The sequence below is a fragment of the Malurus melanocephalus genome, unplaced genomic scaffold, assembly GCF_030028575.1.
Source record: "Malurus melanocephalus ecotype Western Australia unplaced genomic scaffold, MMel_1.1 scaffold_137, whole genome shotgun sequence".
Lineage (NCBI taxonomy): Eukaryota > Metazoa > Chordata > Aves > Passeriformes > Maluridae > Malurus > Malurus melanocephalus.
In genome coordinates, this window is record NW_026623369.1 from 424,249 (window position 1) to 452,165 (window position 27,917).

General features: G+C 41.2%; 1 protein-coding gene across 3 annotated transcripts; it reads left to right on the top strand.

The window, feature by feature from the left end:
• On the top strand, positions 1-26,963 carry SLC16A12 (solute carrier family 16 member 12). Of its 3 annotated transcripts, none has more exons than XM_057370959.1 (9): positions 1-1,996; positions 8,440-8,629; positions 14,703-14,911; positions 16,607-16,710; positions 17,878-18,021; positions 20,410-20,517; positions 20,887-21,001; positions 22,093-22,352; positions 23,174-26,963. In XM_057370959.1, exons 3-9 carry the CDS (start codon positions 14,802-14,804, stop codon positions 23,422-23,424), a joined length of 1,092 nt encoding a protein of 363 aa, XP_057226942.1. In that variant the 5' UTR covers positions 1-1,996; positions 8,440-8,629; positions 14,703-14,801; the 3' UTR covers positions 23,425-26,963. The 3 variants fall into 3 exon arrangements, with proteins under 3 accessions (XP_057226942.1, XP_057226941.1, XP_057226940.1); XM_057370958.1 differs by having other exon boundaries at positions 1-193; positions 1,901-1,996; positions 20,410-21,001; XM_057370957.1 differs by having other exon boundaries at positions 20,410-21,001.
• The last annotated feature ends 954 nt before the right edge of the window (positions 26,964-27,917 follow it).

The following is a 27,917-nucleotide window of genomic DNA, read 5'->3' on the forward strand; positions in this document are numbered from 1 at the left end:
TATTTATTTAGTCTGAACCATCCTTGGGGCAGCTGTAGTGGGATACCACCAGCAGGAAGCCAAAATGCATTTTTAAAGGGACTGAAAAAAGTTCCCCTGGGTGAGAAAGTATTGGAATGGAAATCAACTGAGCAAGAAAACCAGCTGAGAGGAGCAGCACTTTCCCTCTTGAAATGTCTGATACAAAGACCAGGTAGTTTCTCCACTTGGTCAGTGCCAATACTGTGCTCCAATAGAGCTGGAGTTTTTTATATGAAAGCTGTTTTCAGTGTTAAGTGTAGAATTAACATTTTCTGTTTCCTCATCTAAAGCAGCTCAGACTATTTCTCTGTGCATCTGGTATTTTGCATTGAAAGTGGCCCAAATATTTAATTTGGGAAATGCAGCTGCCATAAAATACAGTTTGATGACAGCAGAGCAATTAGTATTGGATGAAGAATGTGCTGAATGTGGCATCACAGCTGATCACAGAGGACCCTCAAACTCTCAGCAAAAATAYGCAGTTTCTGTCATTATGTATTGAAGGACCTGGCTTCCACCCTAAATACGTGAAAATCTAAGCAGTCAAAACAAGATGCAGTTGGAGAACAATGAAATTGGTCAAATTGCATTTTCATTTTTGCAGGTTGGCATGGCCAAGACACTTAGTGAGCAGAGACATCCCCATGAATCCCAGCCAGAGCCAGCTTCCTGTGGAAACGAGCACTGTTATTTCTATACCCTGTTTAACTCAGTGGGGCACAGCACAGATCCAAAGCTCTGAACTGTTCCCCTTGGGGGATTCAAATGCAGAGTAGTCAGGGCACTAAAGCAGAGCAGCACAAGTGAAATTTAGGATGAACTGTGACTCATTCCCCACTTGGTCCGCCATGCTCTGCTCTTCATGCAGCCAGTGTTCCATCTCGTGTTTGTGGTCAGAGTTCTTTCTTTCAGTGTCCATTTAATTTAGCCTGATGGAGTAGCAAGTTGGAAAGAATAAATAGAATTATCCCACACAGCTGGTCTATTTTTAATGAAGTTACTGTAGTGGAGAGTAATCTCTGAGGGGTTGCAACCCATATGATGTAATCCTGCCTCAGCTTATGGTGCAAGCTACATAAAATCAGCCCACACAGGACTGATGGTAAAACGACACTTGTCAGTTTGCAAGCTTTGTTTGTTTGCCAGAAAGGAGTGGATAACAAAGTATTCCAGATCAGAGCCCTTGCATGGATATCTTGGGCGTAGCAGCAGAGATATTTTGCAGAGTACTCCATTAGAAAGCAACTTTTATACAAATGAGAAAGTGAATCTTGGGTGCACGAAGCAACTCCTAGAAAATAGAAACTCTCTATTTTTTGTTGCATCTGGAGAATATAGCAAGCATGTAAAYGCTGTTGTCAGTGTACCAATGCCTCCTGACGGGGAAGGTCTATGCAGTTGGCACCAATGCACCAAATAAAATCCGTGTGGGAAAAAAAACAGAGGMTGTGAAGGTGGTGACAGACAGGACAGTGTGTGAAACAAATGAAGTGTGTTTTAGGGTCGCAGTAGAGGACAAAAAGAAAGTTTGCTGGTGCTTGTGGATTCACTAAAAGTTGGTCAGGATTCTATCCTTGCTTCAGGTAGATTTAGAACTTGGTAGGAATATAAATTGTATCAAATGCAACCTGCCCCAATGTGAAATGCCCACTGAAGAAGAAAAATGATCCAATGATGCAGCATTTGAGGTGAGTAACAGAGCTTTGTAAGGCAGGTTCATAGGCAGGCACTGGTGCCAACATCTTTCCAGTGTTTTCAGGGTACCAAGATACACCAGTGATGCTTAATTGGAAATGGGAAGTTAACTCTATCAGAGATATCTTAACTGAGAAACAGATATTAATGTAATTTGATCTTAATTTCTGTTTGTCATTTTCAGCATGAGATCACGATTATGCTTTTGTTACTACTGTGACAATGAATTTATGGTGAACCAGTAGTTCCTTGTGACAACTCTTCCTTGTTACTGTTTCAGGTAATTCAGAAGATGCAATTTGAATAATACTATCTTGATAGTTATAGTTYATTCCCTGTAGGGGGTGAATCAAAAACATCACTAGGAACTGTTCATTTTCACAGAAAAAAACCTTAATTTCACAGTGAGAAGATTTTAAGGACTATTATCCTCTTGTATCAATATATGCACACTGGTTTTAGAAATAATTTTTGTTGTCTGATAGTTCTTGAGTTATTTTTACTCCTTTTGTCATCCATCCAATAAGCTGTTTTAAAATGAAGCTGATCCCACTAGAAGGATTATTGATAATGAGATCTAGTTAAGCGACAATTACCAGGTTGGCTGGAATAACAGGATAAGAGGATAACTGTTGAGTTGTCCTTTTAAATTTTGTTCTTTCATTCCCAAGTTGACATGTGGTGAGACTTTGGCCAAATGATATTCATGTGACTGTCCAGTCTAAGCAGGTAGCAAATGCATTTCTTCACCATGGCTTCTTGACCAGTAATGTGAATAACAAACCTAAGAGAAAAAAGCCAGGACTACTTTTTTTCTGAAAAAAACCCCAAACTTTCTTACAACTCCTATGGAGCAGCTCCTGGATCATGGCACYGGGTTAAAGCTTATACTTGGTTCTACAACCCATTCTTGAATTTCTGAGCCAGGTTTCTGTTTTTATAAACTTTCCAACGCAGTGGTTCAGGATGCTATGATAAATGGCCAGCAAGYTGGTCTCTAGGATCACATGAAACAGCAGACCCTGCATAGTTTGATTCTGAAGTGTTTCCATTTGAGAGTTTGCCCACAGGAGCCTTTGGGTGTTTTATGGTAGATTTGGCAGGCTGCACTGGGTCTGGGGTTATAAATACTCAGCTGCTGTAATTAGGACTGGGTTTAATAGGAAGAAGAAACAGAGCATTTTTATCCATGTTTTTATAACCAGTCCTTACATAAATTTCTAGATTATTTTTCTTAGATAGCATCAGCCCCTTTCTTTTTTTCCCCTTTTCAAGTACTTCAAAATTTCACCTTTTATGGGCTCTCTTATCACTGCTGTCTAACATTTAACAAGATGACTCCCTAACATCTTGTCTTGTTTCTCCAGATGGGCTCTTTTCCTCCTTCTTTTATAGCTATCTGGCTTTATAGTGTAGATGTTGAAGAGAAAAGACAAATGTGATACAATCTGGGGAAAGTGGTTTCCTGTTTTTCTACATACTGTCTCATTTACTGCTAGAGTAACTCAAACTTCTCATCTGTAAAATTTCTGCCCTCACTGCTGACAGGTTTGTTTTCCTGCCAGAGGCACCCACRGGTCCTTTGCTGCAAAGCCCTTGGTCTCCTGCTTTTTATGAGTTGAGATAATCCCGTGCTTCTTGTGGTCAGATATTTTTTTCAAGTATTCTTTCCAATTACATCTCCATCACAGGCATGTTTGAACACTCGCTATAACATTCTGCTTGCTGACAGTTCTGTGTGTCTGTGGAGCTGAGAGGATACRAGCTGAGGATATCTATGAGAACATCAGAAAAAATGAAAACGGAGATTAACTTTCAAAGAAAATAAAATAGAAATCTGGAGAGSAAAGGTAAAACACACAGCATAACCTTTTCCCCTGTTTCACTTAGCAAAACAAAAACATTGTATGAAGGGAAATGTTCTTTAACATAAAATTGGGAAACTGTATTTCTGGACTKCAGTGCTGGCTAGTGGGAGTACACCCTTAAGTATCATGGAAAGTTCCTGCTGATTCTTTCTGAAAATGATGTAATCAAGCAGCTGCACCAGTATTCACTCAGCAAAGAGAACCTGGGGCGCTTTTCTCAAAGCTTTAAAGCTTTGAGAAAACTAAAATATGGAATTAAGCAAGGATTTAGTTGAAACATGGATGGCTTGGTGAGACTGAATGGAAGGCTGAGCATGAAGAATGTGCTGATCTRCCCAAGACACTTGGGTTGTTTGTTAACTTTCAGCCTGTGATTTCACCAAAACAGTTACTTGTGAGTAGATGCCTGTTTTCCCTGTGTGCATGCTGTCTGATGTATTCTTCTGCATTCTCTTCTGTCAGATTTATTTTGTGTGGGATGCTAAGAGTTTTTCCTCTTGACTTCCATCTGTTTCCTTGTCTTTCATTTTAGTATTTAATGTTTACCTCCCAACGTAGTAACTTAGCTTTTGTTGCTTTCTGAAGGTTGTGTGCAGTTTCACACATATGAGCCTACTTGTGCAGGGATGTGCTCATTGGAATGAACCTATGGATTTCTTATAATATATTATATTATATTATATTATATTATGTTTTTTTTACTATACTAAATGGGATTTTTGCAATGAATTCTCAGAAATACCTAACCCTGAAAACCCAAATTCATCAGCAGTTGCTTTTGGAAGTCTGTTTCAGGAAATGACTGACGTCCTGGTTTTTTGTCTTAAACAGTTTTCTGTCCAGTATTTAGAGATTTTTTTTCCCACCATTCCGCTAAGGATTATATCAATGCACCATTGTATATACAATAATTATATATTAACATTATTAAAGGGAAAAGAATTTGTGACTGATATGATGGTAGTGATATCTGACTTTTTACAGAGTTCAAGGTTTCAGCTGAAAACCTCCCAAGAAAAATAATAGTCACTGTGGCAGTTTGCTATCACACGGTGCATATTGTCCATTAGAAGAGCATGCAGGGCATCAAATACCCTAATAGYTTTGTTTCAGAACATAAGCCTGCGTGAACAAAAGGAAATAACCTGCCTTGCCTTTCCATGCCTGATTAGCTTTTGCAAATATTGCACATTGAAGAAGATGATGAATTGACTCTAACAGCAGCCCTAAAACATCAGATAAATGGAGGCAATTTTCTGGATAGCTTGTTCTGTAGGTACAGAATTTACTTTCTAAAAGTCATCTCCTTTCCCTTTGAAGAACACTYGTGTAACATTCACACCTTGAAAACTAACTGTGAAAAGTATTTTTCTCTGTGAATTTTTAAAAACTCAACAATGCCACTTGGGCTCTCTTCAAGAACATGGGGAAAAGATGTCTTTGTTAAAGTGCAGTTCCTCATCTTACACTAACCCAGMCAGGAACATCAAGGACATTATAAGCCAAATTAATTCTGTATGGCTTGGACAAGGTATTTCYATAAAAAGGGGGGCTGAAAAGGTGATAACTGACTGTGTAATGATCTGAAAAAATGTGGTATTCTCACGTGTTCCGTGGCAGTGCTTTGCAGTGGCATTCTTTCTCAGGGCAAGATTGTCCTGAAGATGGAAAAATTAATACACCAGATGTGGGAAAAGTGTCAGTTGAAGACCACTTTGATTAAAAAGCTTTTTCAGAATTTTCAAACAATTATGGTCAGATATTAACATTTCTTAATGGATGCGACAGGACACTAATAAGTGCCTGATCCAGAGAAGTGCACAGATCTTTGAACAGATAGGAATGACTCAGAAAAATTACTGTACTGTTGCATATTTAAACCTGTCAGTAAATGAGAGGTGCTTGAAGAAATGCTTAATCACCATTAATGATATATTATAAAAYTCCAAATTAGCAGATAAATATAATTATGAGTATTAAAAAACCCCTCCCAAAACAATTGCCTACCCACCACCTTGTTTCTACATTAGGAAAATGTAGCAATATTGAAAAATGGAGAGATATTAGAAAAATAGCAAACATCAGAAATTTCTGACACATCTGTGTGTTGACTTCAGAAGCTGGAACATGTGTGTCCACAGCCTTGCAAAGGGTGTGCTCACAGACAGTCTGGGCTCAGATTTCAGTAACAGCCATGTACTCCAGGACAATTGTCTGGCTCTGTTCTTTTCATCATAGTGAAAAATCAAATGGTCAGTACTGTACCTGTTAACGACCCGTAAGAATGTCAATCAAAAGTACACATTTTCAGAAGGGTTTAAAKTCAAGCTTTGTCTACAAAGGTGTTTTCTCACAAAAATATTCCTTTGCATTTTTTATCCTCTGTAGTTAAACTGCTTTATTTAGGGACTAACCTAGCCAGAAACTACGTAAAAGGATCAAGAGGTTTCCATTATCATTTGCTTGATGTTTTTCTGTAGACCCCTTCTGTCAGGCTGTTGATTGTAAGCACAATACAGTGGTTTTAAGAAACAAGGGATGTTCACGTTACATTTCTCATCACTGACCCAGCAGACAGGAACTACTTCTGCTGAGGTTCTAGCTGTACCATTTGGTTTAGCAATTTCTGGCAAATCTGACAAATTAAGGAGCTGATGTGGCAGAGATTGCTGTGGGAGACAAGCATGGCTGTTCCTTTCCCAGCGACTGCTTGGTACGGAAGCAGCTAATGAATGCTGTGCTGCTCTACAACCCTTACTTTTGCCATCTTTTCCATCTTGCAGCTCTGAGTACTTTTACTTTTGGGTAAAAAGGGAGTCTTCTAAACTCTTGCCATTCTTTTGTGTCACCCCACTCACCTAAGCCCCTCTCTGGCACCTCCATTCCATCCCAGCTGCTCAGCATCCCTTTTCTTTCCAGATTGCTTTTCCGGGTCAATCTGTCTCCAGCACCTCCCTCTTATGCATGAACTGAAGTCCACAAAGAACATTTGCTGCTCAGCATAGTGATAAGAGTTAATATTCTGGGCTTTTACACAATTCCTCTTCTCTATCTGGATACATTCTGGATGGAGGGCAAGTTTTAGTTGATGTTTGTATGATGCCCAGCCCTGTGACACTGCTCCTGATTAAAAGCCTTAAAGTACTACTACAATACAAATCAATTATTAATGTTGCTCTTATCATAGGGAAATCCCTTCTTTAAAGTATAAAAGTTGTCATAAATTTTCAAAATAAAGCATCCAGATTTATTCAGGAATATTATAGATAAAAAACTGGAAAAGACATGAAGCATTTACTGCAATCTGTCTTAATGTGCTTCTTGTCTTAGTGCTACGGCAGCAATTAAAAGTCAGGTTGGATTTTGGTTTTGTTTTGGGATTTTTTAATGTATTTGTTTGTTTGCTTTGGTTGTGGTACAATTCTCTAAATGGACTTTCAGGTAAGCAGTTCTGTTTTCACTTATTTGTTTCAGTGCTGGAGTGAGACTGAATTTCTGGAGGTTTGGGAAGCTGCATGTGTACCCTGCTTGTATAGAAGTGCATAACCTGCACGATCACTTGCTTGCACAAGGAAAATTTCTGTGGTTTCATCTGCCATTCTGTTCAGAAAAACATAAACTTTGTTTTGGTCTAGAGACTGGACAGACACATATTTAAACCGAAAAAAAAGCTGACAATATAGAGTGACAGCCTTAATATGCTCAATGGAGTAATTTTTATTTAGGAACATAGGGTTGCAAAGGACCTCATGGGTTGTTTTTGAGCAAGTCTAAGTCATAATGATCTAATTCTTGATAAACAGACTGCTGAAATCAAAACAAGCTGTTCTTTTTGAATTAAATAGCTAACTCAGGGGGCAGAATGGAACAGCTGTTGACTGGAGAAAATAGATTAAATTAGAAATAGTGTTTGCATCCCAAGAGYTGTACATAATTAAAGTCTTTATTTTCCATGTATTTAAGAACTATTGAGGATTTAGCAGCCTGCCAGAATGCTGGCTCTAGTGCCTGCCATGGTATACAATTGCTAGTGTGGGAATGTGGGGAAGGAGAGAAGGCTGAAAAAGTACCCTGGTTTTTTTTTTTTCCAAACAGRAGAAAAACCAGAGTACCTYCCTTTCTCCTAAGCTGATAGAAARTTTGCAGCTGTCTGCCTCTTCTGTGCTCATATCAAAGACCATGTCCCATTTAAATGTTCTCTGTGGTATCAGTTAAGGGGGCTARCAAGGAAGTCTGGGAAGGACTCTGGTCAGATGTGGTCATCCTTGATCCTTCAAGAMATGCAAAAGAAATGAACTCTTTCAAAACCTGTAAAATATTTAATCTTGTGCTGCACTGTCCCGCAGAACATACATCTTTTTGTTTGCTAGCTTTTTCCTTTTTCTCTCTTCCTCTTTTATCCTTTGTACTCATACCATGCCCTTTATGTTTTTTCTTTTATTCGTAGTTCTGTAGTTTGGGTTTTTTTTTGGTTTTTTTTTTTTTTTTTTGTTTTTTTTTCCATTTCATTAAAGATGCAGCAGTCAGAGAAATGGGAATAGAAAGCAAGAGAGTATTGAAACAAGAGGTCAACATGAATGTAGTAAGTGCCTAAAAATAATATTTGGTACAATCTTAACAAGAAAAAGATCTGTCCTAGAACTATGTGAGCAGGGTAAATACAACAAGATATTAAAACTGCCCTAGAGCTAGGTGCATAGGTTAAATGTAAATATATGCAATTCTGTTACCTTTCATGCATTAATGAATCTTCTCCAGCTATGCTTAAACTGCTGTATGCTTGTTCTTCATAAAATYCATCTGCACGAATGTTCTTAAAGTGACTTTGAAAGCTGTGTGTGTTGTTGTTCACCAGAAAAGCACAGTTTGAATTCGCTGGTGTGAAGGAACCTGTTCTGGAAGTTTGTCCTGGCATTCTGGACACAGAGACTGTCACGAGTTTGTCAGACTTTGCCCACACCATCTTCACCCAGGTGRAGGCTGCAAATGGCACATACAGTTTAACTGTCTGGATCTGTCTCACTGGTCCAGAAAGAAAATTCTAGGTAAGTCCCTTTCTCATTCTTCTGATACATACATCTCTGTATTTTGGAATAGGTAAAAGTAAGTGTTGGATTCTGTGCTTATTTATGCTGGTAATACATATTTGGGCCAGCTCCTTTGGGATGAACTGCACAGAATCCTCCCATGCAGCTCTGAAACAAATTGCAAAGGCATTGAAACACACGGAGCCATTTTGATTTTGTGTAATCAGGATAGAGTGAAGAATAAGAAAGCAGTGGAGTGGCACCCCCAGTATGGTCTGGGGTCTGTGTGTTGCTGCTGTAGGGCAGCTGTGATACAAACCTCACCTTATGCCTGTTCCTGTRGCTGAAGCTGTACCCCCCTGCACATGCAGCATTTTCAAAAAGCATAGGAGGTGGCATTTCTTGAGATGAGGGAGTTGCCCAGGTACACCAACACTGTAAATGGGGCTGAACAAGGAAAAACCCACCCCTGGTCCCTGGGCAGGCCATGACTCCCTGCTGTTCCTCTGTCGTTTGTCAAACAAATCCTTGATTTGTTGCCACATCATTATTGAACCGATTCCTTTAAAGAAGGAAGCCTTTGGGGTGGCAGGAGAGGCGGGCAGAGGGAGAGTGAGCGCTTTGCTGACTGTGAGCTCTTTAAAAGGTCAGTGGCTCCTGTCGCCGTGCTGGCTGGTTGCTAAGCTGCCGTGGATTTTTGTGCTCCTTTGCCTGGCAAAAGAGACCTTGCAATGAGGTACAAGGTTGTAGCAGTCCCTTTTCAGTCACCTCACCCACTCCTTTCTGCTCGCTGAGCAGCTGAGTGAGGGAGATGCTCTCAGGAGCACTTGTTTTCTTTCCAGGGTTCTCAAAAACAGCTGCTGAAGTAACTGACAGGTTATTTATCCTGCCAAATTAAACCTRATGTTTTAATGTGGGGGAGCAGAGWGACTGTWCAGTGAGTTGCCCRGGCACTTTGGCTAACTAAGGCTTTCTTAGGGATCAGCAGAATTTGTGCCATCTTCACCTCACTTGCATCTTCTTTGAATTCACAGCAAAGCACATTTYCTTGGTGCTTGAGTGAGAATTATCTAGCAAAGGCTGTTGTAAAGTCTAGAGCTGTTTCATGAGATTGTCTTTTAACCCTGCTTTCCTTTAGCAGGAACTTTCATGTACATCTGAGATATAAGAGCAGCCAGTGCTGCCAAGCCTTACAGTGGAGCAGATATGCAAAAAGAGTCTTATCCTGTAGCAGAAAGGTTAAGAAAATGCATCCTGAGAGCAAACAGAGTTTTGGGAATGGGGAGKGTGTGACTGTTCAGACAAAAATGTGCTTTCTTGCTGTTCAACTTCATTTGCAGAGTCCACAATCTGGACTGTCCACCATACAGATAATTAGGAAACAGCACCAGGCTGTAAGCAAGTGAAGTTTCCTAACCTCAGAGTGAAACTGTCAGATTGTCATAATAAGTGTTTTTATTTAGACATGTGCAGCAACAGGAAGGTAATTATTTTATTCTTTATTAGTTCCGTGGCSGTGAAAGGCACAGCACTCCTTGAAGCGAGTGGGGAGTCAAGGAGATGAGGGCTGCCCTAATCTGCTGCAGGGAGGCTGGGTGGCTTTTTTCTGTGTGCCTGGCACTTCTTATAACACGGTTGTTTTCAGTCGCTTGCWACCTCATTAAATGTTTGCTGGCAGGGTTCTGGGAAAATAACAGCAAGTAACCATGTAACCAAATAGCTAATCTATGTTTACTTAGCCTGATCTGTCATCAAATTCTTCCCAAGTACGTTAATGTACAGCTAAAAATGCGAACTAGGGTCTCARCCGTGCTCTGAAGGTTGCCTGGGAAGCTGGGCCAGAGATTCAGGCTGAGGCCACGCCACCCAGCTACTGCTGTTGGTGCATTAATTCTTTTTTTAAAACATTACMATTAGTTAGGGCTCTGTATGTGGAGATTGTTGACTCCTCTGAAAATTTTAGTATGTATTTTTGCTTATTGAAGGGTTACTGTTATCCCTTCTGGCATTCCTGAAAGTTCCTCCTCCACTCTAAGTATTCAGAACTTGAAAAAAAAAAAAAAACAAAACCTTCATTCCTGTAGAAGGCGCAATGAAAGATATTGCTCAGATCCAAAATAAGAAGCCTCTCCTTGCCAAGACTCATCAGAAGTGCTGCAGTGGCATGTCTGAGCTGCTTATTATCCCACTGTGATGGATCACGTGCTTTTGCAAACTCCACCTAACTATATTACTTGTGATTGCCAGGAAAATCTTGAGCTAAATAGCTTGAACTTTATGAGTGCCCTGTTAATTCATGGACTCTTGTGKGCTATTCAATCACACAGGCATTTGAACATAACTTATTAAACTTGCAATAGTGCAATAAATCCACCCTGAAGCCCTCAGCTTTAGATTCAAAATGTGGTGGCCATATGGTACAAAGCACTGGTACTGGCTCTGCTTGTTCAAGTGACTTTGTCAGGCTAAATTGATGGTAGACCTCATTGACAAATCAGGTTATAATCTATTTGTGCCACTCTGGCTTCATGATGGATTAGCTAGAAGCTTTTTTTTTGTGGCTAGATTAGAAGTAGACACAAAAGTGCTGAATATTTTTTTTCCATCTAAGTAGACAGGGATGTGGTGGTGGTGTTTTGAATCAAATTGTGCTGCTTGATGATCTGGGCATTCCCTGATCCGGCATGAAGAATCACGTTCCCACTGCCTTAGCTATCAGAAAGCTTGCTGATCCRATGTTTGCACCTATTTCATAAGGCAGTTGCTCCTTGGAGCTATACAGAAAACTTCAATTGAAGCTGCAATGACCCTATCAGCTAAAAATAAAGAATCAGTCATTAGTTCATGTCAACTTACTTGAAATGTAACATAAATCCTGCAAAACTGTCTGTCGCCTGGTTGGAATCATCACATTAGAAATATGGTCTGCTCACAAATTAGCAGCGTGTGCTGGAAGGCAAATACACAGGTGTGTGTCAAGGGACGAGGCCAGGGATGTGTTCTCTGTGCTGTGTGCCTGGTGGCCTCTCACTAACTTTTGACTGCAGGCATTTTCAGCCTCCCTCCCCTGGGATTTTGTGAATAATAGTATACTTGCCTGCAAGCAGGCTTTCTCGTTTCACTGCATTAGCCAATCTCTTGTCCCTTCTTTCCTCAATTTGTTTGTGTTTGGGTCAGGATTTTGTTGGAGTATAGTGGGGAGTAAAGGAGGCGGCAGGTACACACTGACGCTGCTCTGTGTTTGTGCTGAAACCATTAGGTGAGGTGAAAAAATGTGATATTTCACTTGAAGTGTAAAGTTCAAGGTTTGTGAAGAGGCCGGTGATGTCCTGCTGGTCATGTGGGCACCTGCAGAGGCTTCTCAGAAAGCTCTGTCAGCTGCATGGGCAATTTTTGCTGTGTATTAGAAAATCGTGTCAGAAAAAGCAAACTGTCCTGGTCTCCATTCTGGAGCTTTCACTCATTATTTTATGTGTGTAAGTCCTAGTAATTGAATACCTTGAAGATGAGATTTGAAACAATAAACTACTTTGGGTTTAATTTGTTCTGTGAGATTTTCTTAATCACTTGTAGAAATGAATTTGCAAAGGCTGCATCCAGCTGGGACCCTTTAAACACACTTGGGCACCTCTRTCCATGAGGTACCAGGTTTTTTGCTTACAAAATCTCTTGTAACCTTGGCCATGAATTCTTGTTTGATCTTTGTGAGCAACTGAGGCCATTGACACGTAATCCAAACTGTAGCCACATCACGTGCCCCAACTGAGATGTGGCCTGTTCACACAAGGAGGGAATGGTTTCCATAACCAGGCAGAGCAGAGTACTCTGTGTCTTTCCACAGAGCCRCAGAAATGAGAAGCAAAGCAGGTCATTTGAGTTTTTATTATACCTGAGCCCTCTTCTAGTTCATTATTGTGGAGTGTATTGTAGCAGTACTTCATGGCACAGTGAAAATCACTATTGTGCTGGACTTCATAAAAACACAGAGAATAACACTGCAAAGGCTTTATAATGCAATCTAACTTACAATGAAACAGATGTTTGTGACAGTGGACAAGAAGATAATAAAACAGCATTATTCCATGTTTTAATTCTTGTAGTGGGCATTTCTTTGGGCTCTGAATTATTAGAAATATTTATACAAATAATTATAAATAATTACTAGCAAAGAGAAAAAAATAGGGCAGTAATTTATATTTCCAAATACATGCAACATTTTTGGCCTAAAGTAAAGTGTGCCATACTCACTGATTAGTGGAGGGGTAAAAATACATGGTGCTTGAAGAACACAAAGAAAGACCTGGAACACATATTTAACTTTAGCTAGTTTAGCTGRTGTAGCTGGATGGCAGTATAATATAGTTTTGGCATCTTTTGTGAATATTTTTATTCACTGATATTTTTGAAGGATATTGTTTCAAACATGGCTTGCTTAAGTCAAAAATGTTAATAAGCAACGTTTTGTTGTGAGGTTTGAACGGTTCTCTTTGCCGTTCATTTCCTGTGGCAGTTGAGATGCCTCATGTGAAAGCCCCTGACTTTTGGATTTTGGCTCTGCATGGAGGAATCTTCTGACAGCTTCTCACAGAATACATCCCTGCGCCCTCCTTGCTACCAAAACCCAGGCCATGCAAACCCAATACATTCCTATCTTTGAAAGTTGCACTAGAGATTTTCTGGTTTTAATGTTTATGGGTTGAGCTGTGTTTGCTGCAACTCTTGGGTTTTAAAAGCCAAGCAGGTAGATTAGGATTACATTTYGTATCCTTTTTCAATGAGAACACTACCAAAGATTTTGTTTTCAAAAGGAGTCTGCTGATCCTCTTGTACAGTGTTGTTACAGGGTATTATATACAGCCTAATAGGAATGCAGCTAAACTTTCAGTGTATTGTGGTTTTTGTTTATTTKGTCATACCTGTTTTCTCCTATTTTGCTCACCTTTGAGTTTGGCAGTGTGTATATGTATTCTTAAAATAATTSTGGTTTGGTTTTGCGGTGCTACTTYGGATATCTCMAAGAAAGCACTGATGAACACTTCTCARAGGTTCAGCTGGGGTGGTATTTAGGGCTGGCTCTGGAGAGCTTGCTGTTTTGGGTCAGGGAACTCTGGCTTTGCAGAGTCAAGCCTTGAGCATCACCTGTGTGAGCAGCTTCAAGGATGGAGGATGCACATTATTAGCCATGGAGCTGCTTTCTTGAATTGCCATTTTAGGTGGCTCTGTAGCCCTCTGACCTGCTGCAACAGGTGACAATTGCTGGGAAGCCTCTGGTTCTTGTCATACTTAGCATCTGTCATACTTCAGTGACATAGAAGCTATTTGAGCTTTCTCCTCAAGCAAAACTGAAAGATATCCCAAATATTTTGCTTATGTCTTATAAATCTTTAATATATCCAGGGGTTAAGTGCTGTCCTGCAGGACCCAGTGGGCATTTGGAGACCATTTTATGGCCTGGATGCAGACACAGTTTTGAGTTAAGTGGTTAGGAGAGGGGAATGGGCTACTCCTAACCTTCTGTGAAATGTCCAAGCTCTCAAAATCAAGTTGCTGTGTYCTGCTGATTACAGCTTTCATCTGGGCTTTAGCTTGTGACAGCAAGGAGGTCATTTCATCATCAGATCTGCTCTGCTTGTGCAGTGAATGTTCCCTTCTCGTACCAAGGGRAAAACTGTATTCTCTCAAACAAACTCTTGCAATAAATTGTACAAGGAAGAATAGCTAGTTTGAGCAGAGATTACAGCTGAAAATACAGCCCAGGCCGGGGACTGGCATGAGTGGGGGAGCCTGCTGGAGGCCACTGAATGACCGGCGGCAGGGAAATGTGTGATTTACATGTGCGCAGTGACATGTAGGGGGAAGAGGGCACTGTGTGCTAGGAGTGCTGGGCAAGTTACCCAAATTACCATGAACAGCATGATACCAGACACTGGCTCAGATTCTGACGGCCCCCTTGTTTCCAGGAAATGCTCACAAACCRCAGGTGAAAGAAAGCGCTCCCTTTCTGCGGCGGGGCTGAGGCAGGATGTCCTGCCCGKCCCTTCAGGTGACAGTGTGTGTGACAGGCCCTGACCCTGCTGTGTCCTCTCCCCAGATGGCCGCGGATCCATGTGCCGAGCAGCCCCGGGCCCTGCTGGGCATGAGGGCCACAGGGAGCCGCAGCCACTGAGCCAAGGAGGGGGCGGGTTTGGCCATGGCCTCCCCGCRGCGGGCCCGGCGCTCCGGCCCTCCCGACGGCGGCTGGGGATGGATGATCGTGGCCGGCTGCTTCCTCGTCACCATCTGCACCAGGGCCGTCACAAGGTAAAGGACTGGCTGCATTGTCTTGCTGACCTGTTTGGGGCATTACCTTTTCCTTTTTCCCCRCTTTAGGTAGAGGGTTTGGGATTTCCCCTGATGTCCCACATCTGGCTAGGTACAGACTCTCTCCTGCTACATTTTTTGAGGCTTCCTTCAACCCCTAAGGCTGCAGGGACAGCCAAAGGATTATGAGACCCTGGTTTTAGTCTCTCCACCGCTGACAGCTTTCAACACCCGCTCTTTGATTTCTTACAGAATCAAGGCCTGGGGCAAGTAGCGCTATTTCAGGCTGGGGAGGAAGGAATTGTGTAGGGTCTCTTTGGGTTCATTGTGTCCCTCTGACCCCACTGTGTCCCTCTGACCCCACAGSCGTGCTCGTTTCTGCCTGTCCCGGTGAATTAGCTTGACTCCTAAATCAATGTGGAAAACGTGTAAATACCCTCTTCTCCTACTGCAAGCATTTCAGGTACTGTCCTGCCTGAGAAGGTCCAAGCCTTAGARAGGAGACCCCTCTCTGTACCCTTCTGGTATCTGAAATATGCAGAAAATATTTTCTCGAAAATAGGACAGGAATCGACTGCTGCCTTGCATAAACATAATGCAATCTTGGATGAGATTGCTTTTACAGTAACTTTGATGTTGACTGGAGACAGAGGAGCCTGGTGTGTGTGAACATGGACATTTTAGCTATATTAAGCAGAGAGATAAGCASTCTGCTAAGTGAGGAAAACTGAATGAATGCCTTGTGGACAGTCAGTATAATGTAAATACAATGTTTCTTGCCTTAAGTTCTTTCTTTTTAAATAAAGCTGTCAGGTTTAGGGAATCTAAGGTCTTTAGGGATCTAGCGTCTTGGAGTCAATGGCATAGAAGGGGACAGAAATAGTGATACAGTGTTAATGTATATACAAGTACCAATTCCATAATAACAGTGGGGAATTCCTAGTGGAATGCATTCCTTTTTCATGTGTGAAATGTGTTACATCCAAGAAATCATCCAATGGCTGGCCCACATTAGACTATAAAGAAGAATGAAGTATGTGCAAGAAAAAAGTTGAAGCAAGTAGTAATTCATGGATTTAGGAAAAAGAGGGGGAAAAGACATCTCTTGTTGATTCAGAAAAGAGAATGAAACTGCACCCTTTAAATCTGCTCCTCTGCAGGGACATGTTGAACCTGGTAAGTGGAGCAAAGGACCCTCTCCTGGAAGCATTYCATTAAACTGTTGGAAGTCCATGGGTGCCTGTGGTGTCTTGATTCTCTATTTGTGAGGAATCGCTCTGCCCTTGTCTATCCATGAGCACACAACCATGAGTGGCGTTTGCTCCACAGGCACTTTGTTGGCCCTGCCCGCACAGTTCGGGCAGGTGTGGAACAGCGAGTGGCAGGGTCAGTGAAGAACTGGGAACCCTGGGCTTTGTGTGCCAGGGAAGCAATATCATAATATGGGCTGTAAGTTGCTGGTGGTAATTTCAATTTCTTTCCAGTTCAAAAGACTRTGAATTATAAAAAGTCTAGCAGCAGATAGCCCAGCAAGAAACATGTGATATTATAATGTTCATGACCACAGTTGTGATTTTCCTGGAATCTGTAGAGGACTTCCAGTGGGTACTATTTATACTGAAGAGTGAGACCGGTGTTTTCTGTGAGGCAAATGSTCCATGTTCAACAGACTGGTGTTCATGTTTTTTGTCCTAGGTGCATCTCCATTTTTTTTGTGGAGTTCCAGGCATACTTTGGGCAGGATTATGCCAGAACTGCTTGGATCCACTCCATTGTCGACTGTGCTACGATGCTCTGTGGTGTGTATTACCCTTTTAATGGAATGTGGCTGCTTTTGCATCAGCTCCATCTGGTTTTAGCACGCTCACAAGTTGGGGGAGTCAGCTGGGAAAGAGTGATGCTGTGGGACCTCTGGGGTATGGAATATCCAAGCTGCTTCCTCCAACACAGTTGTGYCAGGAAGGGAGTGTCTTCATAGTAAAGAAAAGAAGCAGAACTTTGTTTTGTGAAATGATGTAATTTTTCAGAAATGTACTTTTGTCGAGGTCTGTTGGGACGTGCCATTTTTGAGAGTTGTTAACTGAGCGCTTGTTTCTTTTGCCTTTTGATTGGAGTCATATTTGGGACTTAGCACRGGATGTACATCTTGCCTCCAGATCAAGTCACAATCATCCTCCTTTTACTGAAAGTGTATATTTACAAATAGTCTTCTCCCTTTAAAAAAATTTAATACTACTGAAAATGATGTGCATCAACACARCAGTTGTAATGAATTTCTCATGGGCTTGTTTTAAAGCCGCATAGCTAGGYAAAAATCCATGCCCTAGTCCTGTGGAACAGGGTTAATCCAAAAGAATTACAGGTAGTAAGGGAGGAGAATTACAGGAGAGGGCTGGTTATGAYATCCCGTGATAGAGGCAGGGTGAACTGGGAGCCATCAGTGTTGGCAAAGTGCAGGAGAAGGGTAGCAGCCCTGGAGATGTCCAAAAGATGTGAGTTCCCTCCTGATTGGGTCTGACCCAGAGCCCACAGGGTGGGASAGCTGTGAGGAAGGACACCTGAAGTTACTGAGGGTTGAAGTGCAAATTCCAGGTGGGGAAAGGTCTGAGTGTTGTAAGTGTGGAGTAAGGAATGTGTGGGCTGTTACTGTAGCCTGTCTTGACTCCTTGACACTGCAGATTAGCTGTGTCCCATAATGACTTTTATCTGTGAAAATGGCTGCTGGGAAACCCACTGTCAGTTTCAGGTTTATTCTGACTTTCAGAAAAATCATGTTTTTTAAAAAGTTATTTTTCTATTTTTTTGGTGCTCATGCCATTGYGATATGGAGATGTTGAAAGACCACTCTGTAGCTGCAATTGCCATTTTCCCCTGCTTCCTTCTGCTTCCTTTTCCTGCATGACTGTTGCACTGAACTGTGTGTGAGGACCTGCCATTAACTACCAGCTTTATTTGTTTCTTTGAAGCCCCGCTTGGGAGTTTAATCAGTAATCATGTATCCTGCCAAGTTGGTATCATGCTAGGAGGGCTGCTTGCCTCTACTGGACTAATTCTGAGCTCATTCGCCACCAGTCTGGAACATCTCTACTTGTCCTTAGGAGTCCTCACAGGTAGGATGCATTCAGCCCCTTTGTTGCTGCCAGAACACAGCACAGGAACACTAAAAATGATGGGCGATCTCTTCTCCACATCATATTGACACTGCACTGGTCCAACAGAGATACTCAGACCTGTTCCCTTCATTGTAAAAGAGGCTTTGGCTGCCTCTGTGAGAGCTTCAGCATTGACTGATCTCATAAAACCCAAATGCAGTACCCTGCAAAAACAACCCTGACCTTCTATTAGAAAGAGGATGATGGACAAGGTTCTGAAATTATGGGAGGTCRGGAAGGACAGCTGTTGTAGTTGATATAAGTGAAAATGTTTCCTTTTTTGCCTGTGATTTGGAAGGAGTTTATTACAGTAGAATTTCTAGGCTGCCTGAAAAGGTTTRCATGTTTAAAAAAAAGTTTAAATCAAAACATAAGTGTAAGCAAGAGGTAGAGGAGCACTTGGTGAATACCTGGCACCACAGCTGGACGCCTTCCTTTTGTCTGCATTACATTCTAGTTGAAAAGCAAAAAAAAATTGCTGGTTGGTAGCCTTGCTGTAGCGGCYCTTCCATTGGTGCTCAGGTATGGTGACAACAAATCCTTGCTCTGTCCCATCTGCCTGTGTTGTGCACAGAGCAACTTGAGAGGGACCCGTGGTCACACTGACATTCCTTCCTCATTAATACTGACCTGGTAGCCACGGTGATATAAGACCTTGTACTTGGTCCCCTGCAGTTTAGTAACGCGTTGGTGGAATTACTGCAGTTCACATGCTGCCAACAGCTTATTTGGTTTTTTTTTTTTAAAAAAAAAAAATCCTTGTTGTAGCGAATGTTGCTCCTGCATTACAATGTTAATCCTTGACAAATGTGTTCATAACAAATAAAAAGGCTTCTTGTAAGTCGAGGGACTGTGCCACATACCACGCTAATACCTCTGAGGCTTCCTTAGTGGGAGCTGCTGTAAATACCGAGGTGGAAAGGCAGTTACAATCTGTACATGGAGTTGTAAAGAGCCAGTTCTACAAGCAGTGAACTTCTGGTCTATGGGGACTGATAAACAGAGAGGTGAACTGTTGGTAAAGGCTAAAGGTGGTGCCCCCCACCCAGAGAGCAGATGGGACCATAACAAGTGAATGTCCAAATAAGCAGCAGGATTTGAAACCAGAGGTGAGATTGGGAAGTCTCAGTAAGTAGCAGAGATCCTTCTGTGAGGTATGAAAATGTTTTCAGCCCTAAACTTTCCACTTTTCAAAGGACWTTTGTTGGCTTTTTTGAGACCTACTTACCGCTTCTGACTCACTAAAAAATAAATAGTGTGTATGCCTAATAGAGTATGGTTTTCACTGCTCAAGTGATGATGTCTAGCTCAGGCCTGCTCCTCTGGCTCTGCTGCCTGTATAGGTCCAAGTCCAGCTTTGTGCCCTGATTCTGCCCTCGCCTCCTGAGGGGTGCCAGACTGGGCACCCGCCGCCCAGAGYCCCTCTAATCCACTTATTCCATCCTGGCAGGTTTAATGCCTGCCCCACACAGTGTGGCCTTTGAGGAGGAYGTGGCAAGCTGGTTACAGCACTGGGTGATTATCTCCTCTATATGCAAGTTCTGACAAAGGCACTRGTGGCTGTTTTACCCTCAATGAAGGACATGCTCCAAAACCCTAGTGAGAAACTCATTTCTATGACTGATTCAGWAACGCAGGTTTTGGTGTTAGGGCAACCACTTGGTGATTAAAACCTGCTCTCTGATTCTGCAGCAGAGACCACAGTCTTTTTCTACGTCCAAGAGACTAATTTTGTTTGTTTACTCAATTGGATCTGGATTTGTTTTCTGAGGCTTTTCTCCCCTCTTTACTTGTAGACAGGGATTTACAATGGTCAGAACTCCAAGCAGCTGTTGCATGGAGTTTGTTTAGCTGACCAAGGAAGGGGTTTTTGTMGAATATTAGTAACAGGGACAGATTCTTTGTCCTGTGCATCAGACACCTGAAAATGAGTGTTCAGGATTGCAACAGACTGAAACACAAAGTGGTGCCTCATCAGGAGAGTGTGTCCAGTGCCAGCATTGGACAAGACCTCATCTTGCATGCAGGAGAAGCTGGCACACCAGTTCTCTGATGTTTAACGATCATCCTTGTTCTTGTTATGAAGTGAACCCCCATCACTTCTTTCTGAGTCTTATTACTGTGGATTAATCATCAGCAGTTAGTTTTGTCAAGTCAGTGACCCTGCCAGTGGAAGAAAGATTTCATCCCAGTTTCTCACCACACTGAGGCTGGGCTTTGTGATGCAGAATCAGAAAAAGCTTTCCATTCATTTGTGCTAATGAAAAGACATGGTGTGGTTTGATTGAATATGTTCCATATGTCATGCTTAGTATTAAGCCATCTGCACTTTGCTTTCTCTTCTAGGACTTGGGTTTGCACTTTGTTATTCTCCAGCCATTGCCATGGTGGGCAAATACTTCAACAAAAGGAAAGCACTGGCGTATGGAATAGCCATGTCAGGAAGCGGAATTGGTACCTTCATCCTGGCCCCCGTGGTCCAGCTCTTAATTGAGCASTTTTCCTGGCGAGGAGCTTTGCTCATCCTGGGAGGTTTTGTTTTAAACCTCTGTGTCTGTGGTGCCTTGATGCGGCCTATTTCTCTTAAGGAGGATTGTAAAACTGCTCCTGAGTTTCTTGAACAGGATTATGTTCCTGAAACAGAGAAACAAGACTTAAAGCGCATGTCCATCTGTTCACCTTTAATCAAATTATGGCCTCATGAATGTTTATGCTACTGTTCATGGAAGGAATATGACTTTTTGCTGATGCCAGGCTTCATGGTGCTGGCAGTGTCAGTTTTATTTATGGCATATGGCTGTAGCCCTCTTTTTGTCTACCTAGTGCCTTATGCTTTGAGTGTTGGAGTGAGTCATCACCAGGCTGCCTTCCTCATGTCCATACTTGGTGTCATAGACATCATTGGTAATGTCACCTTTGGATGGCTAACAGACAGAAGGTAAGGGCTTCTGGCTGATSAAGTGTAAGCTTTAGCTGGTGGGAGGCTGGATGCAAGTGAGGTATAATACACACAAAAGTTAACATTATGGACTCTTTCTGTAGCATGAGTAACTTAAAGAAACCCCAACAACACAATCTARCTTCAGAAATGCTTGCTACTTAATCTTTTTGCTCTTCTGAGTTTGTTCAATTCTGCTGGTTCAATATATTTTTTTATTAAGAAATTATGTGTTTGTATGTTTGACAGTGGAAATGTAACCCTTTGCCTGAGATATGTTGAGTGTGACTCCATCTCTATTTCCTAGAGGATTTCTCCCTGCTTCCTCTGCCTTTCCATCTCTTTTGTGCTGGTGGAAGGCACAGGAATTATGGAAGAGGGTCAAGGGTCTGCTCCCATAATCTCAGGCACATACTTGGAAAGATTCACCAAAATTTTTTTTTTTATATTTTCCAGTATGTAAGAACTCACCATGTTTTGTGAACTCAGCTCTCTCCAAATGTCAGTATACARCATCTGTAATATTAGTAGACACTGGCTAAATTAACATGGATTTTGATTTTAAAGCATGCATTCTTTGCACTTATTCGGTTTGTGGGAAAAATCAGTTATTGTTTTTGTGGGGCAGGAAGGAAGGGAATTGCCATCTTGTTTAAGTCCTACTAATTCTTATTTAAGGGCTGACTGGAAAGGCGACCGCTAAAAGAGGTGCACTGCAGTATTTTGTGCATAATACTGGGGACACCTTGCTGAGATGGGATGTAAAGCCCAATGAAATACTGCTTTGAACATTGAAACTTCACGGGACTCCAAAATCCTGGCAGCAGGGTTGCATCACTGGGAACATCCTGAAGAACACTGCAGGCAGCATGGGCTGCTGCTTGCCAGATGTTTCTGCAGCTGTTGGTGGGCAGTTTTCCCTACCTGGGCTCSTCAGTGCTAAGTTTTTACCCTTGAATATTGTGCAGGAAATGGACTTAAATTTGAGCTGTATAAAAGAAAGAGAGTCTGAAGCACTGCATGCCAGGGCATAGAAGCTGAGTTGCTSGTTTCAGTGGTAATATTTTTCTTTTCTGTTTTGAATCATGCAGGTGTCTGAAGAAGCATCGGTACTTTTGCTACCTCTTTGCTGTGGGAATGGATGGCCTCTGTTGTCTCTTCCTGCCAGTTCTCCAAAGCTTCCCCTTGCTTGTGCCTTTCTCGTTTACCTTTGGCTACTTTGATGGAGCYTATGTCACGCTGATCCCTGTCATGACAGCAGATGTAGTGGGRACTTCTTTGTTATCATCAGCCCTGGGCGTTGTGTATTTTCTTCATGCCATACCATATCTAGTGAGCCCACCCGTGGCAGGTCAGTTTTGCCGAATGACTTTCCTATCATCTTACCAGTACTTCAGATTTACTATTGATGTGATGGAAAAGAGGAGGAAGGACAGCAAATTTACAGTGAATGTGGAGGTAGCCTCTRGGTAAAGAAATAACACACCTAGATATTCATAAGTCTTTTGATCTCCCATCCTGATCTCAGTGGGATGATTTCTGCATATAGAGTGAGATGAAATTTAAAAAATAAACCACTGTGGAATGGGCTTCCGAGAGCTGTTGTATCACCACTTCATGTAGTTTAGAAACTGTGTGAGCAGAAGGAGCAAAATATTTCACTGTGAAATTATGTGATTTTGAAAAATATAAATCTTTCTAAAGAGAGTTTAATGCCAAGATWTTTTTGCCATGTGGAAGGCTTGGTCTTTTAATCTCTAAGTTGCTTTGAGCAGGTGGGTGAGTCACCTCCACTCCTGTTTGRTCATAAGCTCATCACTGTAATATCTAGCCATTGTTTTTTCCTTCCCTACCATTACTGTGAAGTAAAGATGAGAGCTGTACTCTTAYTATTCTTTAGAAAGAACTTGACAATTTTTAATATTGTGGAAGGTCAGAGATCTTTTTCAAACAGCCAAGTATATCTATCTTGCATATTTTGTCTGATATTTACATCAATTCCCAATTAATTACTGCTCMTGAAGCTTTTAATTTAATTTTCCATGGCAAAAAATATTGCAAAATAAATGATTTTAAGTGAAGCATGAGCCCAGGGCATAGCTTAATAAATATTTCTGCATGAGGATCTTAGAGCTCTCTAAGCTTCCTAAAGAAGATTTTTTTTCCCTGCAGGGTGGCTTGTGGACACAACTGGAAGCTATACTGCATCATTTCTCTTGTGTGGATTTTCTATGATATTTAGTTCAGCACTACTGTGCTTTGCAAGAGTAGCAAAGAAAATCAAAAGAACACATTTGCGGTCCCTCACTGGTAATAAGGCCTTGAAACAGCACATCTGGACAAATGGAGCAATAGCTTATTCTGTCACAGCAGAATTAGACCAAAAGGATGTTGAATTTTTGGCTGTGGATACAAACAGGTGACAAGTGCCATCGAGATGCAGTAGGGCACAGCCTGAGACAGATGTGGCTCTGTGGTGTTACACTGTTCAAAAYGCTTCTTCTGTGAAACAAAACATCTCTCCATTAGATTTTTCTGTCATGTTTTAGATGGCTTAAATCTACACACAGCAACAGTAATACCAAGTTAATACAGTAATAGAAGAAAGCGAGACTGAAAATAGTTTGTAGATACAAATGTTCACAGATTAATTTGAAATGCAATGTTGACTCCACAGGTATCAGTCACCAAAACTGACCAATAACATTTACATTCAAAAATATTATTAATGACACCAGCTTTTTCATTTTGTGGTCTATTATATTTCAATGGACTAATCACACCCACCACAAAAAGATCTCCACATGTATCAGTCTGCATGAAACTATTTGCAAACAACTGATTTGCAAACAACTCTTTCAAATGCCAGAGCCATCTGTTTTTTGTTTTGTTTTGGTTAGTTTTTTTATTTTGTGAGGTGGTTTGTTCTGTTTTGTTTTGTTTTGTTGGGGTTTTTTTTCAGAAAATCTGGCAGGAAACTGATTTGTGCTGAAAATATCTCTGGAGCAGCTTTAATTTTTACAATGTGCCTGAACTTTGTATATACATTGCAATTTAATTTCAACTATGGTTTTAGACCTGCTTTCCTAATCCCTCTACAGCAAAATTTGTTATGATGTTTTTTTTCTTCTGGATACCTTTAAAATTTGACATTCTGGGTATGATCTTCCCAGCTGATCCTTGCCTTGGAGGGTGGAAAAGGTGCTGTGGTGGGTCTGCTGTTTGAAGAGGAGTAAATTTGTGCCATGGGACTAAGCATGCTGGCAGACAAACATKCTTAACTGCATTAATTGAAAGAAGCAAAGGCAGCCCAAGTGATCAGAGGAGAGGCTCATGGGTTTTCAGATACAGAGCCTCTTCCTCTTGTTAAATCAGCACCTATTAGAGAGCTTTGGAGTCCATGCAACCAGATGACTGAGAGATTGTCCACCCCACAGGCTGATAGTGGAGAAGAAGTTGGCAGAATTATTTCTGTGTATTGCAAGTGGCAAATCTATCGATTTTCAGACCCAGAAGCTGTATCTTCAGCTGGAGCAAATTGCTCATTTGTGCCATGTGAAGAGCTGTCAGGTCACTTTTTCTTGATGGCCACCAAACAAGAGCTGTGACTTGTTGATGGTTTCCTGCTACTTGCGTGCGATAACTTACTGATGTGATGGTCTAATAAATACTGGGATGTTTCTACATTTCCAGAGTAAAAACATTGTCAGCAATGGAGGAACTTCACATTCCACAATACAAATAGTTTCAGTGTTTTGATGCTGTATAAAGTTGTATTCTGTTCATYAACAAATTGATCAGAGTCCAAATAACTTCCATTAACACTGAACTAGTAGTTTCRTTAGTCTGCAGTGTGTTCAGTGGCTGCTCATGGTGTCCTTTTCTACCCTGTGCCTTGGAAGGGAAAGCAACATAGACTGATGCTCATCAACTTGGTTTAGATCAAGAGTACAGACATAGGGGTATAATGTAATTATATATATATACACACACACATATATTTATGAATAGCACATGTATCAAGTAGTTTTATTATCCAAGTGTACTTTAAATACAACACATTAAAATGGTTTGACTTCGGTTGTCTGGGTTTAAATGAAGCATTTCTTGCTGTTCTGCTTCAGGAATGTAGTCAGAACCAGTAGAAAGATCTACGTGCACACAGAATAAGTGATGGGAGTGCAGARTCTACTTAAAACCAATGACATAATTTTCCTTCTGCTTAGCATGAAAATTGAGTCTTGGGCCCCAATTTTGTTTTTAATATATATYCATAAAAAAGAACAAAAATTATCCATAAGTGTTTCTTATATGAGTTGGGAAAAATATGCACATTTGGAAAAAAAATGAAGTGGTTTTATTAATTAGTACTGATGAAGATAACATTATAGATCTTAATACAATATTTTAATATTAAAAAGAGTAGGGAATAGTGTGGTCAACAAAAAACAAAAGTGATTTTGAACAAGTTATAAATGATCACTGTCATTCACTTTACAAAAATTTCATTACTTTGTTTACCACATTACAACACCTCACCAGCTGTTCATATCAGAACTGCATACTGTAAAACCCTGTTGGAATAATGCTATATGCATTTTTATCATAGGAAAGTATGCTGTGTTATTAGCATTTTAATTTTTTTTTATTTCAAGATTTTTTTTCATAGGCTTTTCCCTTTATGTGTTTAAAGCAATACTATTTGTGTTAAATATCTTATTTAGCAGCACACATTCAACCGGTTTCATATACAGACCTTTTGTAGAAAAAGGTAGAATTCTTTCAGGGCTTTCTAGCACTGTTTTTGCTCCGACTTCAGCTGATAGAGAAAAGCTTATATAGCAGAACCATGATTTTTGTGCATAAAACACACTGTGAAATATCAGCCCTGTCATGAATACCCCCACTAAGAAACAGAAGGCAGGATGCCTGACAAGAAATGATCTTCAAGTGGAAGAAATGGGAATACAATCCAGGCTGGAGAAGCCTCATGCCAAGCTTCTAGCTCYTGGTCCACACAACCCAAGCTGAACAGTTCACCTTCATCCTGCCATGTGAAATATTTCAGGCAACACTTTATAGATGTCTCTGTCTTATTATATTTTTAAAGTATGATTTATTGTATCTGAAATATTTTTTTCGGAGATCATAATATCCAGACTGTCCTCCATGGAGGACATTTCCTGGCATGGCACACTGTGGGATGTGCTGAGATTCATCTGAGCTAGCTGTGAACAATTTGCCAGACTAACACTGTATGTTTGATGATTTAGGGGTCTTTTCCAACCTGAATTATCTGTAATTCTATGTTCCCACTAGCCCTGATGGATACAAGCATTGATGGATATGAGCTTGGCTGGAGCACTGCACTGCTGAGCCTGTCTGGCTCCTCAGGACAGCGTGGTTTGGCTTGACATGGGGTAACATTTGTCTGACACAGATTCTACCTCAGATGGATCCTGCCTGGGATTATGCTCTATTCTGTGCAGTGGATGGGAATTCAGTGTAAGTGAAACTGCTTACAACTGCTGAAGTTATCCCACCTGTTTCCATTCCATGAGATCTGAAATGGGGAAATGAAATAACAATTCTTTTGAAATTATTCATATTCTAGCAATAATCTGGGACATTGAATACATTGTACTGTGAAAAGCTGTGTGAAAATTGGAAAAGTCTAGTACCTTCTGTTGAAAAATGGCTCTTCTTTTTCAGAAAAAGCATTTCTGAAACATTCCTGTCAGCTTGGATAATAATTTRTCTCCTGAAAGACAAAGGCTATGTTACTATATGGTGAATGTATTTTATATTGCTACAACAATTCCCTGTTTGCTTTCTAAAGTGTTACAAATTTATGTGAGAAGGAAGAGCTTGATTAACTTAAGCTGCAACACTACTTCGTGGTCAGCATAGCAAAGTCCTTAGTGGGGTTTGCCTCAATAAATAATACCTCCTTCTTACTGACTATTCTGGTGTATTTCAGTAGAATTTTCTATATACTTTAGAAGGTGATTTTGATCCATAAATTAATTCTTCCTGAAGGCTTGCCTTCACTCATTTTTTTTCTTCACTGCTAGCATAGGCTCCAGAGATGTGATTGGGTGTGAATTGAGAGGTGTTCAGCCTCTGTGCAGCTCTAGTTTTGCCCAATGGATTTGGACTCCAAAATGTGTATTTAATTTTGTCTGCCTCCTGAAGCTCAAGCTCAACCTGCTCCCGTGTCAGCATGCCAGGCAATGCACCAGCACCACCCTGTGGAAAATAACGTTTTTCTTCATTTACAAGAGTTCGACAAAATGCAGACGGTTGTATTTGCATACAGCGTCCCCAGGTAGTACTGTGGTCCAGAGCAGTCCTCCAGAATACAAAGGAGGTGAGGGACAACAAATACACTTTTTGCATCACTATGTCTCAAAGTCAGTTTCTTCACTGTGCAGGAGATTGAGCTGCCATGACTCTTCATAAAAATCCTGGCTCCCTTTTTTCCCCAAATCATTTATAGTTTATTTCTTCAAGGCTCTTTCTCCAGGAGCCATCCTGGTCGCAGGCTGTGGAAGGGGGAGAATGGATGTGCCACCATGGYTTTGGGAACCTGTGCCACCTCTTCCTCAAAATCTTCCCTGCTGCCCTCCACCCTCTATGCCCTCAGTAGAGTTTAGGTAGCAATGATCCTGAGTTTAGAAGCCCTCAAGATTCAAAAAGGCAGTGAGGTCATCTAACATAGCTTTTGTCCCCATAGCTGAGCACGCCAATGTAGGTAGTCAACAATTCCTGACTTTGACCCCACTGTTTTTCCAACTAGCTTTCAGGAGTGGTCTGTCAGAACTCCTTGCTGTCGTCCCCCCTCACTGCTCCTTCCCTGGCTTGTTCCTTCCCTAGGTAGGGCTGCCCTTCTTTGCAAGACAAGCTGGTGGGTGGC